General features: G+C 44.9%; 1 protein-coding gene across 2 annotated transcripts in view; it reads right to left on the reverse strand.

Annotated features, from left to right (window-relative positions):
• Positions 1-8703: 8703 nt before the first annotated feature.
• The window catches only part of pes (pescadillo), a 276479-nt gene continuing 260817 nt past the window's right edge, over positions 8704-24365 (reverse strand). For both annotated transcript variants that reach the window (XM_055655847.1, XM_055655846.1), the window contains 6 exons: positions 24134-24264; positions 23187-23312; positions 16244-16428; positions 13876-14033; positions 12580-12747; positions 8704-9794 (listed from right to left, as the gene is read on the reverse strand). In XM_055655847.1, coding sequence (XP_055511822.1) covers positions 9708-9794; positions 12580-12747; positions 13876-14033; positions 16244-16428; positions 23187-23312; positions 24134-24264 — 855 coding nt within the window. In that variant the 3' untranslated portion in view covers positions 8704-9707. The remainder of the gene's footprint in view (positions 9795-12579; positions 12748-13875; positions 14034-16243; positions 16429-23186; positions 23313-24133; positions 24265-24365) is intronic.

Genomic DNA, 24365 nt, shown 5'->3' on the forward strand with positions numbered 1-24365 from the left:
GGAGAGGTGGTGGACGCTGATACAATGGTGGTATTTCAGAGGCTTTTAGATGGGCACATGGAACAGCAGGGAATGGAGGGATATTGATCATGTGCAGGCATCAGAGATTAGTTTCACTTTTCATCCTGTCAACTAATGTACATCATGCTCAAAAGCACACATCAACGGTTCAATGGTGTTTTTATTGTCACCTGCAAACGCACAGTAAAATTCCTCTCTGACATGCAGTCCAGTAAACCATTGCCATACCTAAGCACGTCCCCGATTAGCAAGGTGTACAGGAATAGTCTACTGAGCCTACATGCACGAGGCTCCACGTTTTGGCGTTGTTTTCAAAGTCCAGTCCACGTTCTAGTTCTTACGTGCGGTGCCCGATCCAGGCGAGCCCCAGGCTGCTGCGGGCCTCCAGCCATCGCCTTCCTTGGGAGGAAACGGGAGTACACAGATAAAACCAATGCGGCCCAAAGAGAGAACGTACAAACTCCATACTGACAATAACCGCAGCAGAGCTGCCAACTCATGCATTGCGTGTGAGACTCACACATTTCACCAAATTCTCACTCTCTCACGCTGATCACAGAATTTATCACGCTCTGTCGTGAGAAATTCTGTGATCAATGAGAATTTCAAAACTAATATCAACTGCTTGTGTGCGCGTCTGTTGACAAGACAGCAGCATTCTTATTCTCTGTTATTCTCACTTGACTGGGGGGGGGGGGGGGGGGGGGGGGGGGGGGGTGGGGCACTTTTTGGCTAGACATGTTTAAATGTCTCCGGCTTTGGACGAGGCGCTGCTGTGCTCTGAGCAACCTGGTCGTGGGTGTTGGAGATCTGGGGCAGAGGGAGGGATGGAAGCAGAAGTAGTGGCGGGGACAGATGCGGATAGAGAGCCGGGGCTGGCGAGTCGTTCGCTGCAGCTCCGGCCATGGAGCAGCCTCAGTGCAAGAGTCCTGGGCCGTCGGAGGCGTCGCGCCACTACCGTGAGAGTCTCTGCGCCCAATTCGCCCTGGTGTCCATGCTGGACCAGGCTGCAGCTTGGTGCATCCTGGAGGAGAACCAATGGCTGCTGGAAGTAGGTACCAAGCACTGGGTAGAAGCAGTGGAAGATAATGGCCTTCAAATGGGGCTGGTTGGAGAAAGCATCCTGCTTGCCTGCTAGATTTTCAATCGTGGTAACTGCAGGAAATATGTTCCTGATGTTGGGGGAGTTCAGAACCAGGGGTCACAGTTTAAGAATAAGGGGTAGGCCATTTAGATGAGGACAAACCTTTTTAACCCAGAGAGTTGTGAATCTGTGGAATTCTCTGCCACAGAAGGCAGTGGAGGCCAATTCACTGGATGTTTTCAAGAGAGTTACATTTAGCTCTTGGTGCTAACAAAATCAAGGGACATGGGGGAAAAAAAAAAAACAGGAAAGAGGTACTGATTTTAGATGAACAGTGCTTAAATATATATCGTTATTGAACTTTGCATTTCGGAAAAGTCCCAGCTGAGAGGAAGACAGCAAAATACTGAAAATATTGGGGGTGAAAATGACTTCAGGACAGTTTGTTAGGAAAATGAAGGAAATGGTCACAGAATACTTATACAGCTGAGTGGGTATAATTTTATGGATGAGAAATTTTGTTCAACCAATTGATGACTTCTTTGACAAAGCATGTTAGATAACAAGGAAGCCAATGGATGTAGCAAATTTTGTTATACAAAATCTGGTCCGTGAAGTGCCCCATAAAAGATTACCGCATTAGATATACACCTGTGCACGTGAACATAATAGGTTAAGTCCAGGGGGTCAGATATGGGGCTTTATGTGTGGGCCAGATATATTGTCAATGCAGAGGGGCTAGGAGCAAGGCCAAGTGTGCATCCAGAGTCAAGGTCTGGAATAGTACTAGGTGTGCAGTCAAAGCTGGGACAATGGGAGTGTTCAGCACTGGGAACCTAAGCAGGTAAGCCGCCATGATCAGGGTAGAGTAGGGGGCCAGGTGTAAGGCTGGACTCGGGGTCAGGAATGAGAGAAGGTATGCAACTGGAGTCAGGGTAGGGAGTAGTACCAGGTGTGCAGTGAGACCCAGGTTGGTCAACATGGGCCAAGTGCTTGATTACAATCTGATTTCCATACATGAATACACTAAGATCATTCATGTGCTGCACCTGTTGATCAGAGCCTGGCTCTACTGTGGAATGTAATTAGGAATGTAATTCAACCTAACCTTATTCATAGCTAATCCAATTGAAAGCATAAATATTGCATTCAAGTGTAAATTAAAAGACTCACTACAGTATGCACCAGATTGCACAATTTCAAGCTGAAAAATGCAAAAGCTTCGTACCATCGGGGGGACACTCTCCCTCCCCCCCCCCCCCCCCCCCCCCCCCCGGTCGCTACACTCCCTCGGGCTTGGTCTCTTGCAATTTCACACTCCCAACTCTCACCCAATGTTGGCAGCCCTAACCGCAGTCTGGATCGAACCCCGGGTGTCTGGTGCTGTAAATGGCAGGTCTACCGCTCTGCCTTCGTGCCACCCTATAGTGCTTTTTTTAAACCCAGTTCTTCAAACAACATCCGTGATATAAACAGAACTCTCAAACATAGTTGTAGGTGTAACCTGATGCCAGATAGTAAGCAGAGGAGAATGGGCTAAAATAGGACAATACATAAGCTTTGACAAGTGGTTATTGATCCAAACTTGCACAAATGTGTTAGTAATCCATTTTTATTTATTATGCAGAGATCACTTAATCTATTGCATCAGGTAAGGTGGCTCAACCTTGCACAAAAAGTTTAGTTAAATGATTAACGAGCCAAATTTGCACAAATGTATTAGTAATCCAAATGTATTAGTAATCCAGAGACCATTTGATCCATTGCATCAGATAAGGCAGCACAACTGCATCAACAGAATTAAATTGGAAAGGGTTCAAAAAAGATTTATGAGGATGTTGCCATGACTCGATGGCCTGAGTAATAGGGAGAGGTTGGGCAGGCCAGGGCTTTATTCCTTAGAGTGCAGGAGGCCGAGGGGTGAATTTATAGAGGTGTATAAAATTATGAAGGGCGTAGATCAGGTGAATGCACAGACTCTTTTATGCCAGCCAGGCAAAAACTCGAGGAAATAGATTTAAAGTGAGAGGGGAAAGTTCGAATAGGAACTGGAGGGAGAATTGTTTCACACAGTGGGTTGTCGGTATTGGAACTAGATTTGAGAAAGGTACTATCAAAGTATTTAAAAGACATTAGGACGGGTCTATGGATATGAAATGTTTAGAGGAACATGCGGCCAAACGCAGGCAAATGGGACTAGCTTGGATGGGGGCGTCTTGGTCGACAAGAACGAGTTGTGCTGAAGAGCCTGTTTATTTTCTGTAGGACTCCAAATGTCATTGCAATTCTTATTGTTCTTTCTAGTTAGTTGATGAATGAATGGAATAAAAAATATATATACACTAGTAAGACAAATGCAGAAACTACATGAATAAATGTAATTATAAAAAACTACATTGAATTAAAAAAGATTGGAGCTGGCCAGTTGAGCACATACTGCCCAACCATAATTGCCATTTACATCATTTGGTCTATCCGTCCAAAACAGCAATCAAGAGTCAATCTGTAGTCATGGTTGGGTATACGGCTTACCAATAAATTAACTTCCCCAAAAGGACCCAATTGTCAAATGGATTAGATAGTTTCAGATCACAATTACTTGTGCGAGCCTTTCCCTACCAGAATTACTGATGTATCGAACAGTTAGATTTTCTCCAGCTAAATATTGGGCAGTTTTAAATTCGCCCTTCATCTTTCTCCATATCGAGAACAATATTGTGAACTCTGGCATTCTTCTCTTTTCTCTACTCCTATATTTTATTGTACTCGTGTATGGTATTATTTGATTTGATTGGATAGCATGCAAACAAAAGCTTTTCACTGTATCTTGTTACCTATGACAAGGATTAAACCAATACCAGTCCACCAGAATTTCGACCTCCAATTTTACACTTGGGTTTCAAAACTAGCTTTGTTTTGTGGAACATCGATTAGTCTTTGTTTCACCTAAAGTAATCAAACCTTACCCATCTTATCTTGTAGAAGGCGAGACAGCAACAGATTAATGATCAGGGGTGGGCTGGTGGAGGCTTTCGGAGGGAGAGGGAGAAGGGGGAGAGTGAGAAGGGGGAGAGGGAGAAGGGGGAAGAGAAGGGGAGAAGGGGGAGAAGGGGGAGAAGGGAGGGGGGGGGAAGAAGGGGAGGGGGAAGGGTGAGGGGGAGCTGGGTGAGAGGGAGCTGGGGGAGAGGGAGCTGGGGGCGAGGGAGCGGGGTGAGAGGGAGAGGGGGAGAAGAGAATGAACGGGTGGGGAGGAGAGGGGCAAAGAGAAGCATTTTTTTTAAAAAGCCCAATATTTAGTTGGAGAAAAATATAATGGACAATTAAATTATTTAAGATCGTAAGTATTATTTTATCAATTATTATGATAATTAATGATATAATTACCAATAAATTATTCTTTAGAAAGTTATAAATATATCTTTCCATTGTTTTAGCATTAACAGGAACCTTCAGCGTATATGCAGAAACTGCAATGGGGCTAAATATAATTAGCAAGATAGTTCAAATTGAAACATTAATTAATCATGATATGGTATATTTGAAACTTCAGTAAATAATTCAATGTAATGCCAAGTACTGTTGTGTGTCTTTATATCTTGCAACTTAAGACAAACCTTGCCTAGAAATTCAATCCATGATTATGCAACAGAAAACCAACGAATCCCCCAAATAAAGTAGCGTTTGATCACAGCATTTTTCCTGGGAAGTTTATATCACACCTGGTATTCAACCGAGCACTGGTTATCACCCAGAGGAGATCGGCAAGAGGCGTAATTGTGTGTGTAATAATAATAATCGTACTTTATTAGTCAAGTATGTTTTGCAACCTACGAGGAATTTGATTTGCCCTAGTCATACCAATAAAAAGCAACAGAACACACAAAATATATTTTAGCATAAACATCCACCACAGTGCATCCTCCACATTCCTCACTGTGATGGAATGCGAAAAAAAGTTCAATCTCTCTTCTTTGTCCTCCAGCCATCGGGGGCCTCTAACCTTCCGTTGACGGGACAATCTTTCTCCTGTAGCCGGTGGCAGGCCTCCTCAGGACGTCGGGACGATCAAGCTCCTGCATCGGGGGAGGGGGGGAATCTCCGCTCACCCACCCGCGCCGGGCGATCTAACCCGGGTCGGGTCGTGCGGTTTTGGAGCTTCCCGACGTTGGTGTCAACCCAAGACTGCGAGCGGAGCAAGCTCCTAGATGTTAAAGTTCGCAGGCCACGGTTGGAGCATCGATCGCAGGCAAGGGATCGGCTCCGATGGTAAGTCCACGGTGGGGCTCAAAGTCAGTCGCGAGCAAGGCCTCCAGCTCCACGGTTTTAAGCCGTAGAGTGACCGGCGATACGAGCTGGAAAACAATTGCATCTTCGGAAAGGTGAAAGATTGAAAAAAAGTTGCCCCGTACCACCCCCACATAAAACAAACAAGAGGACATTAACACATACTTTTTAAACACACTAAAAATAACAAAAAGACGAAAAGGACAGATAGATTGCAGGCGAGGCTGCCATTGAAGCACCACCTGGCGGTAATGGGGGAGTGCCAGTACTTGAACCACGTTGCCCTGGGACCAGTGTGGGGCAATCTCAACGCAACTTGGCCAACATCAGATGCTCTTATTCAGTTCTCACCGTCTCAACCTTTCCCTCCTATCCTCTCGCAGTCTTGCTACTGATCTCTGTGTCACCAATGAGCCTTATCTGGCCACATTACATCACATCCCAGTTAAACCCATGGCTGCCACCCATCCTGAACCCAGCCTATGAAATGAAGATAGACACAAAGTGCTAGAGTATCTCAGCGGGTCCAGCAGCATCTCTGGATGACATTTCTGGTCGGAACCCTTCTAAGAAACAAAATTGTCCAAGTCTTCACATTCTTGTGCTTCATAAATGCCTCCCCGAAAAGAATCACAAATGCGGCTGGCCCCCTACATCCAATGAGCCTTGTGCTGCCATGCGGCACATCCCAGCACCCACTAAATGCAGATAGTTGTGGATGTAGCCCAGTCCATCATACAGACCAACCTCCTCTCTCTCCCTCCCTCCCCCCCCCCCCCCCCCAACAAGAATAAGATACAATTTGAAAGCACTTACCACCAAACTCAGGAACAGCTACTTCCCCTCTGTGATCAAGCTTTTTAACAGTTGTCCGATATACCAGGGTGAAGTGCCAATCTTCCAACCTACCTCATTTCAGACATTGGACTTTTCCCTCAGGAACTGTAACGCTAAAATGCCAAGAACAATATTGTGCATTCTGGTATTCTTCTTTTTTCTCTCCTCATATATTTTATTGTACTCATGTATGGTATTATTTGATTTGATTGGATAGCGAACAAAAGCTTTTCATTGTAACTTGCTACCTGTGACAATAATAAACCGATACCAATGCACCAACATTTCTAGATCTCTATCTTTACACTTGTATTTTAAAACTAGATTTGTTTTGTGGAACATCGATTTTTGGTCTTTGTTTCACCCAAAGTAATCAAACCGTTCCAGTCTTATCTTGTAGAAGGCGAGACAGCAACAGATTAATGATTGAAACTAATCCATTGGGGGAAATAAAGCTGTCATTGCTTAGTTTGTTTGCAAGTCAAAACTCAAACAACACAAAGAGAGCAAAAACCAAGATCTTTGGAAGTATATTTTTGTTCAGTTTTTGAAACTATTGAAATCAACCCCCAGCAGGTACTACTCCTTCAATAGAAGCTTTAAAGCAGAAATCTTAAAGAAATATGTAGTTTATCAATTGTTTTCATAAGGTCATATGTCATAGGAGTGGAATTAGGCCATTCGACCCATTGAGTCTACACCATTAAATCATAGCTGATCTATCTTTCCCTCTCAACCCCATTCTCATGCTTTCTCCCCATAACCTTTGACACCCTTGCTAATCAAGAACCAGAGGACATACAGTAGGTGTAAGGTGAGAGGGGGGGTAATTTAAAAGAAATCTGAAGGGTAACTTTATTTTACACAAAGGATGGTGGGTGTATGGAATGAGCTGCCGGAGGAGGTAGTTGAGGCAGGTACTTTCATAACATTTAGGAGATTTAGACAGGTACATGGATAGGATAGGTTTAGAGGGTTACGGGCCAAGCACAGGCAGGTGGGAATAGCGTAAATGGGGCATGTTGGTCGGCGTAAGGAAGGTCGGCCTAAGGGCCTGCTTCCACACTATATTACTGTATAATCTGTCAATCACTACTTTAAAAATACCCAATGACTTGGTCTCCACAACTGTCTGTGGCAATGAATTCCAGATTCACCAGCCTCAGACCACAGAAATTCCTCCTAATCTCCTTTCTAAAGGTATGTCCTTTGATTCTGAGGCTGTGCCCTCAGTACTAGATGTTTTTACCCTTAGTACTGGATGTTTTGCAAAGATTTAATTTTCACTCCCCTCTCCCCAGAGAAGCAAGTATTTTGAAGCCTTCCCCCATGTGCACAAAGTACACAACCCAACAAAAACATTTAAACATCTAATAAACAGTGCAGATGTTCTCCCACCAGTCTGACTGTCTCCGACTACATTCTATCTTTGTCTCGCCCACTCCCCTGACATCAGTCTGAGGAAGGGTCTCGACCCTAAATGGCAGCCACTCCTTCTCTCCAGGGATGCTGCCTGTCCTGCCGAGTTCCGCCAGCATTTTGTGTTTACCTTCGGCCGACAGCGCCCACGCCGACCATCGATCACCCGTTCACACTAGTTCTGCTATCCCACTTTCTCATTCACTCCCGACATACCAGGGCCAATTGTTATAGCAGCCAATTCACTTCTGTGGGAATAAAACAGAGCACCCGGAGAAAACCTTCACGGCCCAAGAGAGAATGTGCACACTCCACACAGACAGCACCCGAGGTGAGGAATGAACCCGGGACTCTGGCGCTGTGAGGCAGCTGCGCCATTGTGTTGCCTGCCAAACACATGAATGCCCAAATCATTTAACAAGTTTTCGTCATGCAGAAGACTTTGAAACAAAAAATACGAGACACAAATATTTTTTCCCCCCTCTCGTAACCATATGGTGGGGGGGGGGAGAAAAAAAACCAGAGACAAATATATCAAGTGTGGGTAAATTTAGCTTCGGTAGTTGTGACCATTGTAAGGAAATGTATGCAAAACAGACTTTGATGCATGCAATATAAATCTTGCACACAAAAAGCTCATCAGAAATCACTGGCATTTAACTGTGCAAACAGAACCTTGATTCAGTGGGATGTACAGTACAAAGAACATTTATGGAAGACCTTTTACTCCAGAGAACGGGTGGAGCATTTCTTTGCCCAACACACCAAATAGGCATGATTAGATGCACCCCCGCTCCTGAAAATTACAGCATAAAATAATTGGCATTGAGCTATCTTTGATCACGGTTTCTGAAAACAATTAGCTTAAGAAATTGAAATATTCAATGCCGCCCTTAAAGAATTGAGCAGAGTGTGACGTGGTGATGAATGCAGCGTCCTGTATTTGATGGGGAACAGCATTGTTCTCTGTTAATGTTACTTCATGCTCATTGAGGCAAAGCAAGCAACATCCATTTGCCAACATTTTGGAAAGAGCGAATAAAAACGATTACCGGAGATTTATGTTTGATTTTCTGTTTATAGTCAAAATACAAGTGAACAGAGAACATTATTTTTATACATGGTATTCTTTTGTCAAAAATTTCAAAACAAAAATAATTTTTATATCACCTACATAGATGATAACCATCAGGAAAAGCGAATTGCTATCGTGCCTGCAATATACTCTTTCACAGTACTACTTATTACCTTTGAAATTCGTTAATTGCAACAGTATTGGTCATATTTCCCAAAGGCCTTAATTTTAATGACACGACTTCAGTTAAAGAGTGATAACATTTCAAATTAAATTGAGACAGAAAATTATTTGAAGTTGCAGATACTATTACGCAAGTACACGTACATTAATGCAGACTATTGATCTGGAAATACTTCTCTTTTGACCCATTCTTCAATGAAGGTACAAGTTGCGCACGATATCCTATATTTCTTTGCAACCTGACAAGGTTCTGCTTCTGGGTGATAGGCATAAAGTTCTATAGTAACTCAGCAGGTCAGTCAGCATCCATGGGGAACATAGATAGGTTGCGTTTCGGGTTGAGACGCTTCATCAGACTGAAGAAAGGTCCTGATCTGAAATGTCTCCTATTCATGTTTTCCAGGGATGCTGCCTGACCCACTGAGTTGCTCCAGCATTTGTGTCTTTCCTTGGTAAACCAGCATCTGCAGTTCCTTGTTTCTACAATGTCCGGCTTCTGATAGCTTTACAAAGCAAAAGTGGTGGATTCAACTTAGATTTTTAACTAACAAGTCTATGTAATTGGATAAGAAATCCATAGGCGTAAAATAGGCTCCATATGAAAAACATTTCAATCATGAATAATATTTGAATGCACAAGTCTTAAATAACTCATTATTTCCATTTAACTAGATGGTAACACTGAAATCCAACACAACAAATCCACCACTGAAGAGCCTGTATAAAGACTTTACTATCTGTACACAAAATCCAATATAAACCAAATAAGGTTTAAACTGCAGATATGCAACGATTTTCAATATCTTATTGGGATTTAATTTTTTTACTTTTCTTTTTCTCAGCTTTCACCATGTCATCGTGCACCTTTCTCTTGGCTGCCAACTTGTTTGTCTGTTGAGACAAAATAGAACAGATGCATCTTAATAATATTCCAACTGTACATCGCCAAATGTTTTAAAACAACCCCTTGCATAAATGGTTAGTTGGTAAATGTCTTTATCTGCACACATTTAAACCACTTAAGGGGGGCACAGTGCCACAGCGGTAGAGTTGCTGCCTTACTGCGCCAGAGGTCCGGGTTTTATCCTGACTACTTGTGGATTTTCTCCGGGTGTTCCAGTCCCCCCCTCCTCCCCCTCTCCACCACACTCCAAAGACATATAGATTTGCAGGTTGATTGGCTTCTGCAGTGCCAGTTTACGGGGTGATTACTGGTTGGCGCGTACTCGATAGCCTGAAGGGCCTGTTTCGACACTGTATCTCTAAGGTGGAAATGGCTCAATGAACAAAAGGCAATTGTCAGCATTATACATGCCTATTGATCAGTTGAGTGAGGCTGACATTAACTGCAATAGAACGCTCAACCCAAAAGCTGACGGATAAAAGCCATAGTTCAAGGCGGAGGAAAAGGAAGAAGTGGAATGCAAATTGAAGTGAATCAATGATTCATTGAATCGAATGAAATAGCAAATTTGAAAGGCTGTTTTATTCCCACTGGTTGCGTCTTTTCTTGCTCAAGAATTCTAGCAATTTCAATTATTTTTTATGGGAATATGGAGATACAGTATATCCTTTATTTTTTTGCTTAAACGACCAAAACAAATTCTGAAGCAGGACTTCAAACTCAACACAAAATGTTAACAGCTGCAAGTTGGATTCACTGTTGGGTAGTCTTTCAAACAAAGAAATCATTGGTGGCCTTTGGCTGGCTTGCTCGGTAAGACATTTAAAAAAAATCTCTTCCTAATTATTCTGGGTCGTTTAGCTGAAGTATACAAGACAGACATTTAAGCCACACTCTGCGTAATGCAAGAATATTATCTAGTCAGCGTCAAAATGGAAAGGACAGTCTGCATTTACAGTACAGAACAGTCTCAGCAAAACTGGTCTTTTATTCTGAACTCGTGTTGAAGTCGTTGATTTTACTTTTAAAAATATTTATGAATTGGCTTCAAAAGATATGCAGCATGTGTAGGCAGAAGGGATTAGTTTCAAGTATCTCATGCATTTTGGGCAGTTCCCGTCCTGTATTATTCTATGGTCCACGAGTTCAATATCATTAAATAGCTTATGAGGCTTCAAAATTCCCCTTTTAAAGATCTTAGTCTCATTTTATGCTCCAAATTTGTCCTTCACCAAAAGATCAAAGCAAGACAATAGTATAGTATTGGCCATACAGCATGGAAACAGGCCCTCCAGCCCAATTTGCCCATGCCGGCTAAGGTGCCCCATCTATGCTAGTGCCACATGCCCGTGCTTGGCCCATATCCTAAACCTTTCCTATCCATGTACCCGCCCAAGTCCTTTAAATGTTGTACGGTACCTACATCAACTACCTCCACTAGCAGCACAATCCATATACCCACCATCCGGAATACAAAAATCCTCAATACTTCAATAGACTAATTTACACATCTCTATATTCTAATTTCCTTCTTTTGTCACATCACCCAAATTTGTAAGAATTCAGCTTAAAACCAAAATAGATGCTTTGGTATATTTTCTAAGATAATTTTAAAAATTGTTAGTTACTACAAAACGTCCATAAAAAAATGCATCTTCCACATTTGCTAAACAGTAAATCAATATTATTATAATAGTGACTAGTGGGATACCACAGTGACTAGTGGGGTACCGCAATGCTCAGTGCTGGGACCCCAGCTATTTACAATATATATTAATGATCTGGATGAGGGAATTGAAGGCAATATCTCCAAGTTTGCGGATGACACTAAGCTGGGGGGCAGTGTTAGCTGTGAGGAGGATGCTAGGAGACTGCAAGGTGACTTGGATAGGCTGGGTGAGTGGGCAAATGTTTGGTAGATGCAGTATAATGTGGATAAATGTGAGGTTATCCATTTTGGTGGCAAAAACAGGAAAGCAGATTATTATCTAAATGGTGGCCGATTAAGAAAAGGGGAGATGCAGCGAGACCTGGGTGTCATGGTATACCAGTCATTGAAAGTAGTCATGCAGGTGCAGCAGGCAGTGAAGAAAGCAAATGGTATGTTAGCTTTCATAGCAAAAGGATTTGAGTATAGGAGCAGGGAGGTTCTACTGCAGTTGTACAGGGTCTTGGTGAGACCACACCTGGAGTATTGCATACAGTTTTGGTCTCCAAATCTGAGGAAGGACAATATTGCCATAGAGGGAGTGCAGAGACGGTTCACCAGACTGATTCCTGGGATGTCAGGACTGTCTTATGAAGAAAGACTGGATAGACTTGGTTTATACTCTCTAGAATTTAGGAGATTAAGAGGGGATCTTATAGAAACGTACAAAATTCTTAAGGGGTTGGACAGGCTAGATGCAGGAAAATTGTTCCCGATGTTGGGGAAGTCCAGGACAAGGGGTCACAGCTTAAGGATAAGGGGGAAATCCTTTAAAACCGAGATGAGAAAAACCTTTTTCACACAGAGAGTGGTGAATCTCTGGAACTCTCTGCAACAGAGGGTAGTTGAGGCCAGTTCATTGGCTATATTTAAGAGGGAGTTAGATGTGGCCCTTGTGGCTAAGGGGATCAGAAGGTATGGAGAGAAGGCAGGTACGGGATACAGAGTTGGATGATCAGCCATGATCATATTGAATGGCGGTGCAGGCTCGAAGGGCCGAATGGCCTACTCCTGCACCTAATTTCTATGTTTCTAAATGCACGAGGTGCAAGCTGAACACAAACCTCGCGAACTTTCCTCCTCTTCCCAAACATGATTTTTTTGTACAAATATTTCTCCCTTTTCTTCATCATCATGATAGCCAGTCGCTTCTCCTCGGCCTTCTCTCGCTCAGATGCCTGGGCCTTATTCTCCATCTTCACGGTCCCCGTGGTAACCTTCACATTCAGCTTCTGGAGAAAAAGCACCAACACCAATCTTATAATTCAAGGAAAACTTCATAAGCCTGTTGCTCTTTGCCACTTGCAAAGAATCTATGTACAAACTAAAGACACAATGAACAGCAGATGCCAGTTTACAAAAAAAAGACAAAATGCTGCAATAACTCAATAGGTCAGGGGACTTATCTGGAGAACATGGATAGGCGATGTTTTGGGTTGGGATCCTTCTTCAGACCCGGAAGAATTCTGAAGGAGGCTCCCGACCCAAAACATCACGCTATCCTTTTTTTCCCAGAGAAGTAGCCTGACCCGCTGAGTTGCACTTTGAGTCTTTATCTATGTACAATTTACTTACTAATCACTCAGGTAGATAGATGAAGGAAGCACAATCAGATAATTGCACCAACTTTAAACTGTACATGGTGACACATTAAAAATTGCAATCAAAACTTATATTTGACATTCATTTCAGCCCTACAGCACTGAATGTCAATTGACCACTTACATATGTGTACTGAACCATTTTTTGAAAATAAATTCAATTTCCAGAAGACAGTCTGTAAGCTTATGTTTGGTTTAAATTCTTTGTGAAATTTGGGAGGTGTTGCTGAACATTTATTTCCCAAATGGCAAGATTTCTTTTCACTGCGCAAGGCATAATTGCTCCTTGTTGAATAACCCACAGAACTGAAGGTTGTTAATATAATATATTGATTGATCGATTGAGAGGTACAGCATGGGAACAGGCCCTTTGGCCCACTGAGCACGCTGACCACTAGTTCTATGTTACCCCGCTTATGCATCCGTTCCTTAGGGACAATTTTACAACCCACACACCCGCAGATCTTTGAGGAAATCGGAGCACCCGGAGGACACCTCACAGTCACAAGGAGAACAAGTCAACTCCACACAGACAGCATATGTGGTCAGGATTGAACCCAGGTCTCTGGTGCTGTGAGGTTGTAGCGCCACTGTGCGCGCACGACATACTTCATGTTAGCCAAATAGCAAGTCTTTGGCTTGACATAACTAAATCACAATCTCTGCAAATTGGAAGATAAAGGAACATAGATATTATGGCACAATGAATGACTGGGTCCGTCACAATCTCAAGGGATAACTACTTCTGCTGGAACTCACTTTGCTTTTCACCTTCTGAGCCTCCATGTTCTTCAGCCTTTCCTCATCTTCCTTTTCAGTTTCATCCATGTCATCATCTCCTTCATCCTCGGTTTCGTCCTCGTCTTTTCCATCGGATTCTTTCTCATCCTCCTCCTCAGATTCACTTTCGTTTTCATCTGTAGCGGATGCAACACAAAGAATGCCCACTTAGGAGATTGACATTCACCCCCAGTGAAGCACATAGCTTGCTGAGCATTGTTGCTGTGAGTGTACCCTCTCTCCCAGGTATGCGCACAAAACGATGACCGCTTAAGCCCGCTTAGGAAAACGCCCTGATATGACAGAAAAATTAGTATCCAGTAATAAAGGGTTATCTTTGGTAATCATTTCACCTGGAATTGAACAACCACACCTACTCTTTTTCCTGTGCTCCACCTAGACACGCAGTCATATCCCACCTCACCCCACCCAATGTTCCCTTTCACAAGCTTCTCTCTCTCGTTATCTCACTGCCTTTTCAGCTCTAGCCCTTGTCTATCCATCCGCCAATTCGCCTCCATCACCTGTATCCACCTATCATTTGCTCGGCGTTGTCTTGCCTCCCACACCTTTCTTCCAGCTTTCTCTACCGTACTGTAATCAGTCAGAAGGGTCCCAAAACGTCACCTGTTCATGTTCTCCAGAGATGCTGCCTGACCCACTGAGTTACTCTAGTACTTGGTGTCTCTTAATAAAAGGTTCTCTTGCCTTATTGATACCAAATCACAAGAGAATGTTGAAAAGCACCGTCTCTTCCATTTTTACTTCTCACTAAATTTTAACCCATTTCCTACGTGGGAATAAGCAGCAGGAATATGGAGAACATGCAAGACAGGAGTCAAGAACATTCACAAAGGCTGAATCAAAACATGAATTGTGCAGTGTCAGAAATGGAGTCAATAAGAAGTCTAATAGGTCAAAATAGTGATCGATACAGGAGTAAATAAAGATAGCAGCTCAGGTGGATTTCTGTACTGTGTTATCAGACGTTTAGGGAAAAGCAGGTTCACGATAGATCTAACTGCAACGGTAAGGATTTTAAATGAGAAGCACTCAGTTAACAGGGATCATGACAGACAAGCTAGTACAAACACTATAATACACTTAGTGTGTGATTAGATAAATCCGACCAAAGTTTGGATCGTAAAAAGTTGCCGAGGTTGAGAAGTTTCCAAGTGAGCTTTGGAACAATTAACTTTGAGACGTGCCTGGCACTAATGAGGGTTTGGGTACATGATATACGCCTAGGCAGGGCATGCTGCGGGATGGAAGCTGGCAGCCTTTGCTTTGGGTTGCAAGTGCTGCATTGAGGTAAATACAATGCAAATATTGTACACATTCAGGTTTGATTTAGAAAGTTCAATTTAGAGATATAGCATGGAAACAGGCCATCCAGCACACCGAGTCCACGCTGAACAACAATCACCCGAGTTCTACCCTACACACCAGGGACAAATTTACAGAAGGCAATTAACCGACAAACTTGCACGTCTTTAGAATGTGGGAGGAAAAAGGATCATCCCCAGAAAACCCACACGGTCACAGGGAGAACGTACTAACTCCGTACAGACAGCACCCGTAGTCAGGATCAAGCTCGGGTCTTTGGCACTGTAAGGCAGCAACTCTACCGCTGTGCTACCGTGCCACCAGATAACGATTCAAGGGGAAGACTGGAATTGAAGAGGTGTACATAAAGTTTGTGCCAGGGAGCTGAGAGGACATGCCAGTTAGGAAGAAATGGAAGAGATATAGAAGCATTTTACCATTCATGGATCAGAAGGGATAGGAAGTTAGTGGACAATATAGCACAAGAACAGGCCCTTCAGCCCCCAATCATTGTGCCAAGCTTGATACCTGCACATGATCCGCATCGCTTCATATTCATGTGATTATCCAAAAGCCTCTTAAATGCTACTTGTGTATCTGCTTCCATCATCACTCGCGGCAGCGCGTTCCAGGCACTCACCCCCCTCAGTGTAAAAAAAAAAGGTACTGCACACATCTCCTTTAAACTTTGCCATTCGTTCACACTAGTTCTATGTTATCCCACTCTCTCATTCACTCCTTACCTACGGGGGGGGGGGCAATTTACAGAGGGTTAGTTAATTAACCTTCCAGCTTGCACGTCTTTTGAAGCGAGGGAGGAAACCGGGGCACTTGGAGAAAACCCATGCGGTCACAGGGATAATGTGTGAACTCCAAACGGCCAGCACCCAAGATCAGGATTGAACCTCGGCCTCTGGTGCTGAGAGACAGCAGCTCTACCTGCTGCGCCACTGTGCCGTTCTTAATAGGGCATCCGCATTTGGAAAAGAACCAAACATAAATAAAGCATCCACCAGCTTACACATGTTCTCGCCTCTCTGAATGGCCAAGAGTTTGAGTTTCTCTGGCGGAACGTAGTCGCCGTCTTTCTCTTCCACAAACGGAGAAAGATGAGGTGGTAGAGTGACTCCTTGGAAATAATCTTCTACTGGAAGAAGCCTTTTGCAGTTAACACTGTCAAATACCCACTGGGGCTGGATATAATACCTGCAGTCAAAACAGAAAAGGAGCAGTCAGCAATTTTTCAAATGGCCAAGATCTTTCTGCCAGTTCCAATTGGCATATTATAAATTTAGAGGCACGGAGTCAGAGTAAATACAGCAGAAAAACAGGTCCTTCAGCCCAACTCATCTATGCTAACAAAGCTGCCTCCCTGAGCTGGCCATATTTGCCTGAATTTGGCCCTTATACCGCTAAAGCTTTCCTATTCACAAACCTGTCCAGATGCATTTTAAACATTGTAATTATACCCAGCTATTTGAAAACAATTTCAAATCTTAGATGAATTGTTTTAATAAATAGATTAAAAGTCTGAAGAAGGGTCTCGACCCAAAACATCACCCACTCCTTCTCTCCAGAGATGCTGACTGTCCCGCTGAGTTACTCCAGCATTTTGTGTCTACCTTCGATTTAAACCAGCATCTGCAGTTCTTTCCTACACATTCAATTCTTAGATCCTGTACTACTGCGAGATCAGTGATCCCAATTATTTCAACAGTGATTTGTAGGACTGCAGTCATGAAGGAGAAACATTATTTTGACCTAGATAAATGATTATAATTAATTACATGTTTTCTGAGAGCACCGGCATATGCAAACAAGAGAACACCGAGTAATTTCCAGCCACTACACCCAGTGCCGGCTGCTGGGTGGAGTTTGCATGCTCTCCCTGTGACCACGTTGCATGTGCACTTTTGTGTGAAATTTACATTTTAATTTTACAGCTGCAACATGGAAACAGGCCTTTCGGCCCATTTCGGCCTCATTGATCACCCATTCATACTAGTTCCATGTTATCCAACGTTGGCATCCACGACCTACACACTGTGTGCAATTTTACAGAAGCCAATTAACTACAAACCTGCACGTTTTGGGGAGTGTGGGAGGAAACCGGAACACCCGGAAGAAACCCACGTGGTCACAGGGAGAGCATGCAAACTCCACCCAGACAGCACCCGGGGTCAGTCTATACTAGTAGGATATGCTCAAAAGTTCACAGCAATTGGCAAATGCAGATTGATTACTACAGGTGCACAACCTTTTATCCGACGATCCAAATAACGAAAAGCTCCGAATAGCGACATTTTTTCAATCCTTGAAGAAAGGTCCTTGAAAACGTTCACCGAGGGCGGCCCGCAGAGGTGACAGCGGAACCTCCGGTCGGTCCTCGAAGAAAGGGGAACTAAATCCCCATTCATAAAAGAGAAGGTGAGGGTATATTGCGCGGGAGGGTTAATAATTGACAATCTGCTGCTACCTGCCCGCTGAGTTAAAAAGTTCCCATGGTAGACTCACGATACACAGTGTATCGTGAGTCTTGCGTGGGAACTTTTTAACTAAGCGGGCAGGCAGCAGCAAATTGTCGCTCCCTTCAGTTTCACCCCACCTACACCCCTCTGCTTCCCGGCCATGTGTGTGACCCCTTCCCTCCCCTCTCCAGCTCCCCGCGCATTGCACTGTCTTCACGTTGTAGCCAGTGCCAGTCACCGGAGACGTCAGGACCAACGGGACACCGACCCCCAGGCCCACTGCAAGCACGGAGAACCCAGAGACCCACAGCCAGCAGCAGCCCAGCCCCGTTCCAATTCCAGAGGAACACGCTCTCCGCTGTCCCCGTAGGGACAGAAGCTGATGGCTCGGGCTGTGACGTCTCTGGCCAGGAGCTGAGACTGGGAACTGTGGGGTTGTTTGCAGTTGCAGAGGGAGGGGGCAAGGGCGGTACAGTTCCCAGTCTCAGCTCCATTCCAGGGGGGTGACCGGAGACGTCAGGACCAACGGGACACCAACTGCAAGCACGGAGATCCCAGAGACTCACAGCCAGCAGCAACTCTAGCCCAGCCCCGCTCCAACTCCAGAGGAACCCGGGTTGCGGATGAGGGGGTGCAGCTCGGGCTGTGGGCGAACTGCCACTTGACGCTGTAGCGGCGCATCGGGGAGCGGGTTCCTGTTGGTCCTGACGTCTCCGGCCACCCCCCTGGATAGGAGCTGAGATACGTCAGGATCACCAGAAGCCGCTCCCCGATGCGCCGCTACAGCGACAAGTGGCAGTTCGCCCACAGCCCGAGCTGCGCCCCCTCATCGGGACACCGACCCCCAGGCCCACTGCAAGCACGGAGATCCCAGAGACTCACAGCCAGCAGCAACTCTAGCCCAGCCCCGCTCCAACTCCAGAGGAACCCGGGTTGCGGATGAGGGGACGCAGCTCGGGCTGTGGGCAAACTGCCACTTCTCGCCGTAGCGGCCCATCGGGGAGGGGATTCCTCTGGAGTTGGAGGGACAGGGAGACACAGCGGCTTTTGAGAATGGTGGGCAATCACTTCCAAAGTTCTGCCCACAGTCAGTACACCTCTCCTACACTTGTCTCCCGCACTAAGATCATCTCGCAGAGAATGATCTCAGCCTAACCCTCCCTATTCTCTCCTATTCTGCAAGTAAAAACTACATTGAAGACTAAAACTCGCGATCGAGTAACTGCCGGGATCGAGGCGCAAACTCGCGACCTTGCGGATACGAGCCGAGCACTCTGCCACTGAGCCAGCCGTTAAAATCTACGCTAAAAATCTTCCATTCCGAAAGCCGAACAATTCTGAATTACGAAAAGTGTCTGGTCCCAAGGCTTTCGGATAAAAGGTTGTGCACCGTTATCATTCTTCAAGCAAAAGAAAATATATTGAAGTCATTTTTGCAGCTTTTTCACAAAAATGTAGCTTCTAACCTCATTGGAATAATACCAAACACAAATAGTGGTCATCTGATCCAAATTACAAACCAACAATCCTTAATTCCCATCGTTGATGGAATGGGCTAGTCTTTTTGTTTTTAATTTTCAGGTCAATGCACTAGTTGAACTAACTCAGGATGTGGGGCAAGACAATTAGGATTGATATTAGAGGAAGTTCTTCATTCTAAAGGAGGTAAATCTGTGGAATTCTCTGCCGGCAAAACCAAGTATCTGAATATGATTAAGAATTTCATTGTTCCATTTTGGGAAATATGACAACAAAGCACTCATGACCCATTAAGGAGATGGATAGATTACAAGATAAAAAAAGGCACCAAGGTTAATAATATTGTGACTGGGGATCATTGGTAATTGTGTTAGATAGCAGAGCAGGTTTGAAGGGCCAAAAGCCTACTCATGCTACTAATTTTCGATATTATCCAATGAACAAGCTGATGGCATTCATGTTATGGCTTATTTTCTCAAGCCACAAGTGAACATCTGTCAAAATGTTTAAATGGTAGCGGCTGCATTCTCTACCAAGCCATTGATTTAACAAAAAAACCCTGAAAGCATAAGGAAAATGACAATCCACACTGAAGAAACAACAACTGTACTAAAATGTACAATGTTGAAATTTATAGCCAAGACTCAGCTAAAACAATGGATAAAGGACGTCAATGGCAGCATTATAATTTGCTCTAACCATTTTGTATTTGACTGATCTATGAATAATGCATTAAACCCAATAATATTTGCAGTATCTGGGTGAAAGAAACGGGGAGAAGAAGAACGGTAATTTCACGAGTGGGAAATAAATGCAACTGTGCCTCAGCGCTGAAAAAGTGGTTCTAATAATGCCAAAATCCAACAGGACAATAAAGATTTTAAGGAAATGCAACATGGTGGCCCAATCAGGAATTAATTGTATTCTAAATTTTTCTGTGCTTGCAGTATTTACAATACAATACAATTTATTTGTCATTTGAACCCCATTGATGTTTAAACAAAATGTTGTTTCTGTAGTCATACACACAAGAAAGAACCAAGACACAACACAATTTACACAAACATCCATCACAGCGCATCTCAGGAGCAGTTTCAGCAGACAGACTGGAGTCTCTTTGCTACTCAGTCCACCTTTAATTCACAAGTGGACATCAACTCGTACACCTCAACAGTTCTGGACTATATAAAATTCTGTACCGATAATGTCACTACCCACAAGGAGATAAAGACCTTCCCTAACCAGAAGCCGTGGATGAGCAGGGAGGTCAGACTCCTACTGAAGGCTCGCGATGCCGCTTTCAGATCTGGCGACGCTGAGGGATACAGCTCATCCAGGGCCAATCTGAAAATGGGAATTAGGATTGCTAAACTCAATCATAAACGGCGGATTGAGGAGCATTTCCATAACAACTCTGACCCCAGGCGCATGTGGCAAGGAATCAAATCCCTTGCCGATTACCAGAAAGTTAACACCCCTCCCCCAGACAACGCCACCCTCCCTGACGAGCTAAACCACTTCTATGCTCGCTTTGACCGGGACAACAAAACCCCAGCCATTAAAGTTGCTCCACCCCCGAATGAACAACCTCTCAGCCTCTCCACCTCTGCTGTACAAGATGCACTGAGCAAGGTGAATGAGCGCAAAGCTGCCGGCCCCGATGGCATCCCTGGCCGGGTGCTTAGGGCATGTGCTGGACAACTATCCCCAGTCCTCGCCGACATTTTCAATCTCTCACTGGCCCAGGGTGTTGTCCCCACTTGCCTCAAGACATCAACCATCGTGCCAGTGCCCAAACAGTCAGCTACAGGGAGTCTCAACGATTTCCGCCCAGTGGCACTCACCCCTGTCATTGCTAAGTGCTTTGAGCGGCTGATCTTGGCTCACCTCAAAGCCTGCCTCCCCCCCACACTGGACCCCCATCAGTTTGCCTACCGGACCAACAGGTCTACAGAGGACGCCATATCGGCGGCCCTACACTCTGCCCTGACCCACCTGGACTACAACAACAACCTACATCAGGTTGCTGTTCATTGATTTCAGCTCAGCCTTTAACACCGTCATCCCCGCCAGCTTGATCACCAAACTCAGTGGACTTGGCATCTCCACCTCCCTCTGCAACTGGACACTGGACTTCCTCACTAACAGACCACAGTCTGTTAGGGTCAATAACCTCACCTCCTCCACTATAACACTGAACACCGGAGTGCCACAGGGCTGTGTGCTCAGCCCTCTCCTCTACTCCCTCTTCACCCACGACTGCATCCCAAAGTACGGATCCAACGCCATTATTAAGTTTGCTGACAATACCACGGTAGTAGGGCTGATCAGCGACAACGATGAGTCAGCTTACAGGGAGGCGATCCAGCACCTGACCACCTGGTGTGCCGACAATAACCTCATCCTCAACTCCAAGAAGACGAAGGAGATTATTGTTGACTTCAGGCAGACCAGAGGAGGCAGTCATACCCCCATCCATATAAACGGGACTGAGGTGGAGCGCGTCTCCAGCTATAAATTCCTCGGAGTACATATCTCGGAGGATTTGTCCTGGTCCCTCAACACCTCCAAGCTGATCAAAAAGGCACAGCAGCGCCTTTACTTCCCTAGGAGGCTCAAGAAAGCCCACCTGTCCCCCCGGATCCTGACCAACTTTTACCGCTGTACCATAGAGAGCATCCTGACCACCTGCTTCACGGTATGGTACAGCAGCTGCACTGCTGCGGACAGGAAGGCACTACAACGGGTGGTGAAAACAGCGCAGCACATCATCCGTGCCCCGCTCCCTGCCATGGATGCCCTCCACCAAAAACAGTGTCTGAGACGGGCTGGGAAGATCATCAAAGACCCCTCACACCCCAACCATGGACTGTTTGCCCTCCTCCCATCAGGGAGGCGGTACAGGAGCCTCAGGTCACATACTAGTAGGATGAGGAACAGCTTCTACAATAATACAATCACACTGCTGAACTCGGAGTCCCACCGATAGATTTCTCCGGTCCCTCCGTCCCCATTGTTTAATTATTCTGTATTTTTTGATTATTCTGTATCTTCTCTCTTTCTATTTTTTATTTTTATTTCTTTATGCACAACTACTACGGACTGACGCAAAACTGCATTTCGTTGTACTCATACTTGTATTTGTGCGATGACATTAAAGTTGAATTGAATTTAATTGAATCTCCTCCTCACTGTGATGGAAGGCAAAGACTTCTCTCCCCTGCACTTCCCATTCCCCTCCCGATGTCAGAGTCAAAGTCAAAGCCCCCGGCGGGCGATGGTAATTGTCCCGCGGCTATTAACGCCGCGCCGGGTGATGCAAGGCCACGCTCTGGGTCTTGTTGTTGGAGCCCCCGGCGGGCGCTAGCAAAGTCCCGCAGCCATTCCAAGTCGCGCGGGGCGGTGATGCAAGGCCCCGCTCCAGGTACTCTTCAACCCCGCAACTCGGGCGGTTAAAGTCGCCGTTGCGGAAGCCCAGAAATGTGGTCTCCCAGCAGGGACCCGTGGGCTCCTGGTGTTCCTGTCCACCAGACCTGCGGTAAGCCTCCAAATCCCCGGGGTCAGGTCGCAGCCGAGCGCCACCACAGCTCCACCCGCTCCGAACTTGGCCAGCTCTACGATGGTGAGTAGGTCCGCAGCTCCGTGACTGGAGCCCCAGGTCATTCCTGCTGGAGGCCGCTCCACGGTGCTAGGAGACCCGACAGAGACAAGGTCGGGTTCTCCGTGCAGGGGATAGATTTTTAAATGTTTCCCCCACCCCCCCACACACACATACACACAACAAAAAAAAAACTACATTCAAACCAGACAAAAAAAATAAAAAGACAGACGGACTGCAGAGGCCACAGCAACGTGAGTCGCACCGCCCACCGGATTAGGTCCATTTCTCCATTTCCACAATCCATCAAACAAGGTTCCACAACTTGGTATGTGCAGTTCAGAGAAATTGTTAAGTAGAGGTTTACCACGAGTGACACAGCAAGTCAACAGATGTTTAAATGTTGCATCAGCACATACCTATTGACGAACTGCTGACCAAGGCTTGGCCTGTCTACTATCTGGTGGGTAATGGTTTCATCTGTAACGGGATAATTAGCACTTATGCAAAGCGATTTGTCCCACGATACCATGCCTCCAAAACACCTGAAAGCGTAATTGATAAAAACAAATCAGTTTATGACTTAAGAAGAGGCATTTTCCCTGCCTCCCTGCCCTTGCTATGGTGGACAGAAAGTAGAGAGGTAGAACAAGTGCAAACGTGAAAATGCACGAGTAAAACTCCCCCAATAGACCTAAAGATAGACACAAAATACTGGAGCAATTCAGCGGGTCAGGCAGCATCTCTGGAGAAAATGGATAGGTGACATTTTGAGTCGAGACCCTTCTTCAGTTTTCATTTTGTGTCTATCTTTGGGATAAACCAGCATCTGTGGCTCCTTGTTAAGACCCATACAAGCTATTGTCCACACACTCCTGTGATGATGTTTTGGGTTGGGACCTTTCTTTCGATTGCCTGACCCACTGAGGTACTCCAGTACTTTGTGTTTTTTGCTTAAGATTGCAGCATATGGAGTTCCCAGTGCTAATTGTACTTTAAACTGGCAGCTATTACCTTCAATGTTTCATAGAACCATACAAACAAGGATGTCTTGGCGAAAAATCAACTTGTTGACTCAATTTCTCTCCAACAACCATTGTACACTGTTGTTATAAAGGCAAAACCAAGGTTGAGCTTTGACCCAAAATTCAGTCAATTAGCCAAAAGGAATCTTTGGTGATTGCAATCTATTTGCCAGCTCCAGTGTGAAGTATTAGTCGGATATATGAGATTTTTTAAAACTGTACTACAGCAAGCTGCTGGCACTATCAGTAACCAAAGGGTTGCAAGTGGTGGCAGGAGAGAAGCAGATGACGGTGCGAGATTCAAAAATAGGTTTCCTCATCAAACACGTTAGCGTATGTACCTTATGACAAATGCTAGCGATTCACGTGGCACCTCTCGGTTCAGGAAAAACTTCAAGCCTTCAAACAATTTCTTCTGTTTTTCTAATAGTTGCTGCTCCTTTTGCCTCTCTCCAATCAGCTCTGCATTCTCCTGTATAAATTATTAAAGTTATTCCAGTGTAGCTTATTTACCACAGATAACCTTCCAGGTACACAAAAATAGTTAGAATATTAATAGCCTTTGAACATTGG

The sequence above is a fragment of the Leucoraja erinacea genome, chromosome 25 (genome assembly GCF_028641065.1).
Source record: "Leucoraja erinacea ecotype New England chromosome 25, Leri_hhj_1, whole genome shotgun sequence".
Classification (NCBI taxonomy): domain Eukaryota; kingdom Metazoa; phylum Chordata; class Chondrichthyes; order Rajiformes; family Rajidae; genus Leucoraja; species Leucoraja erinaceus.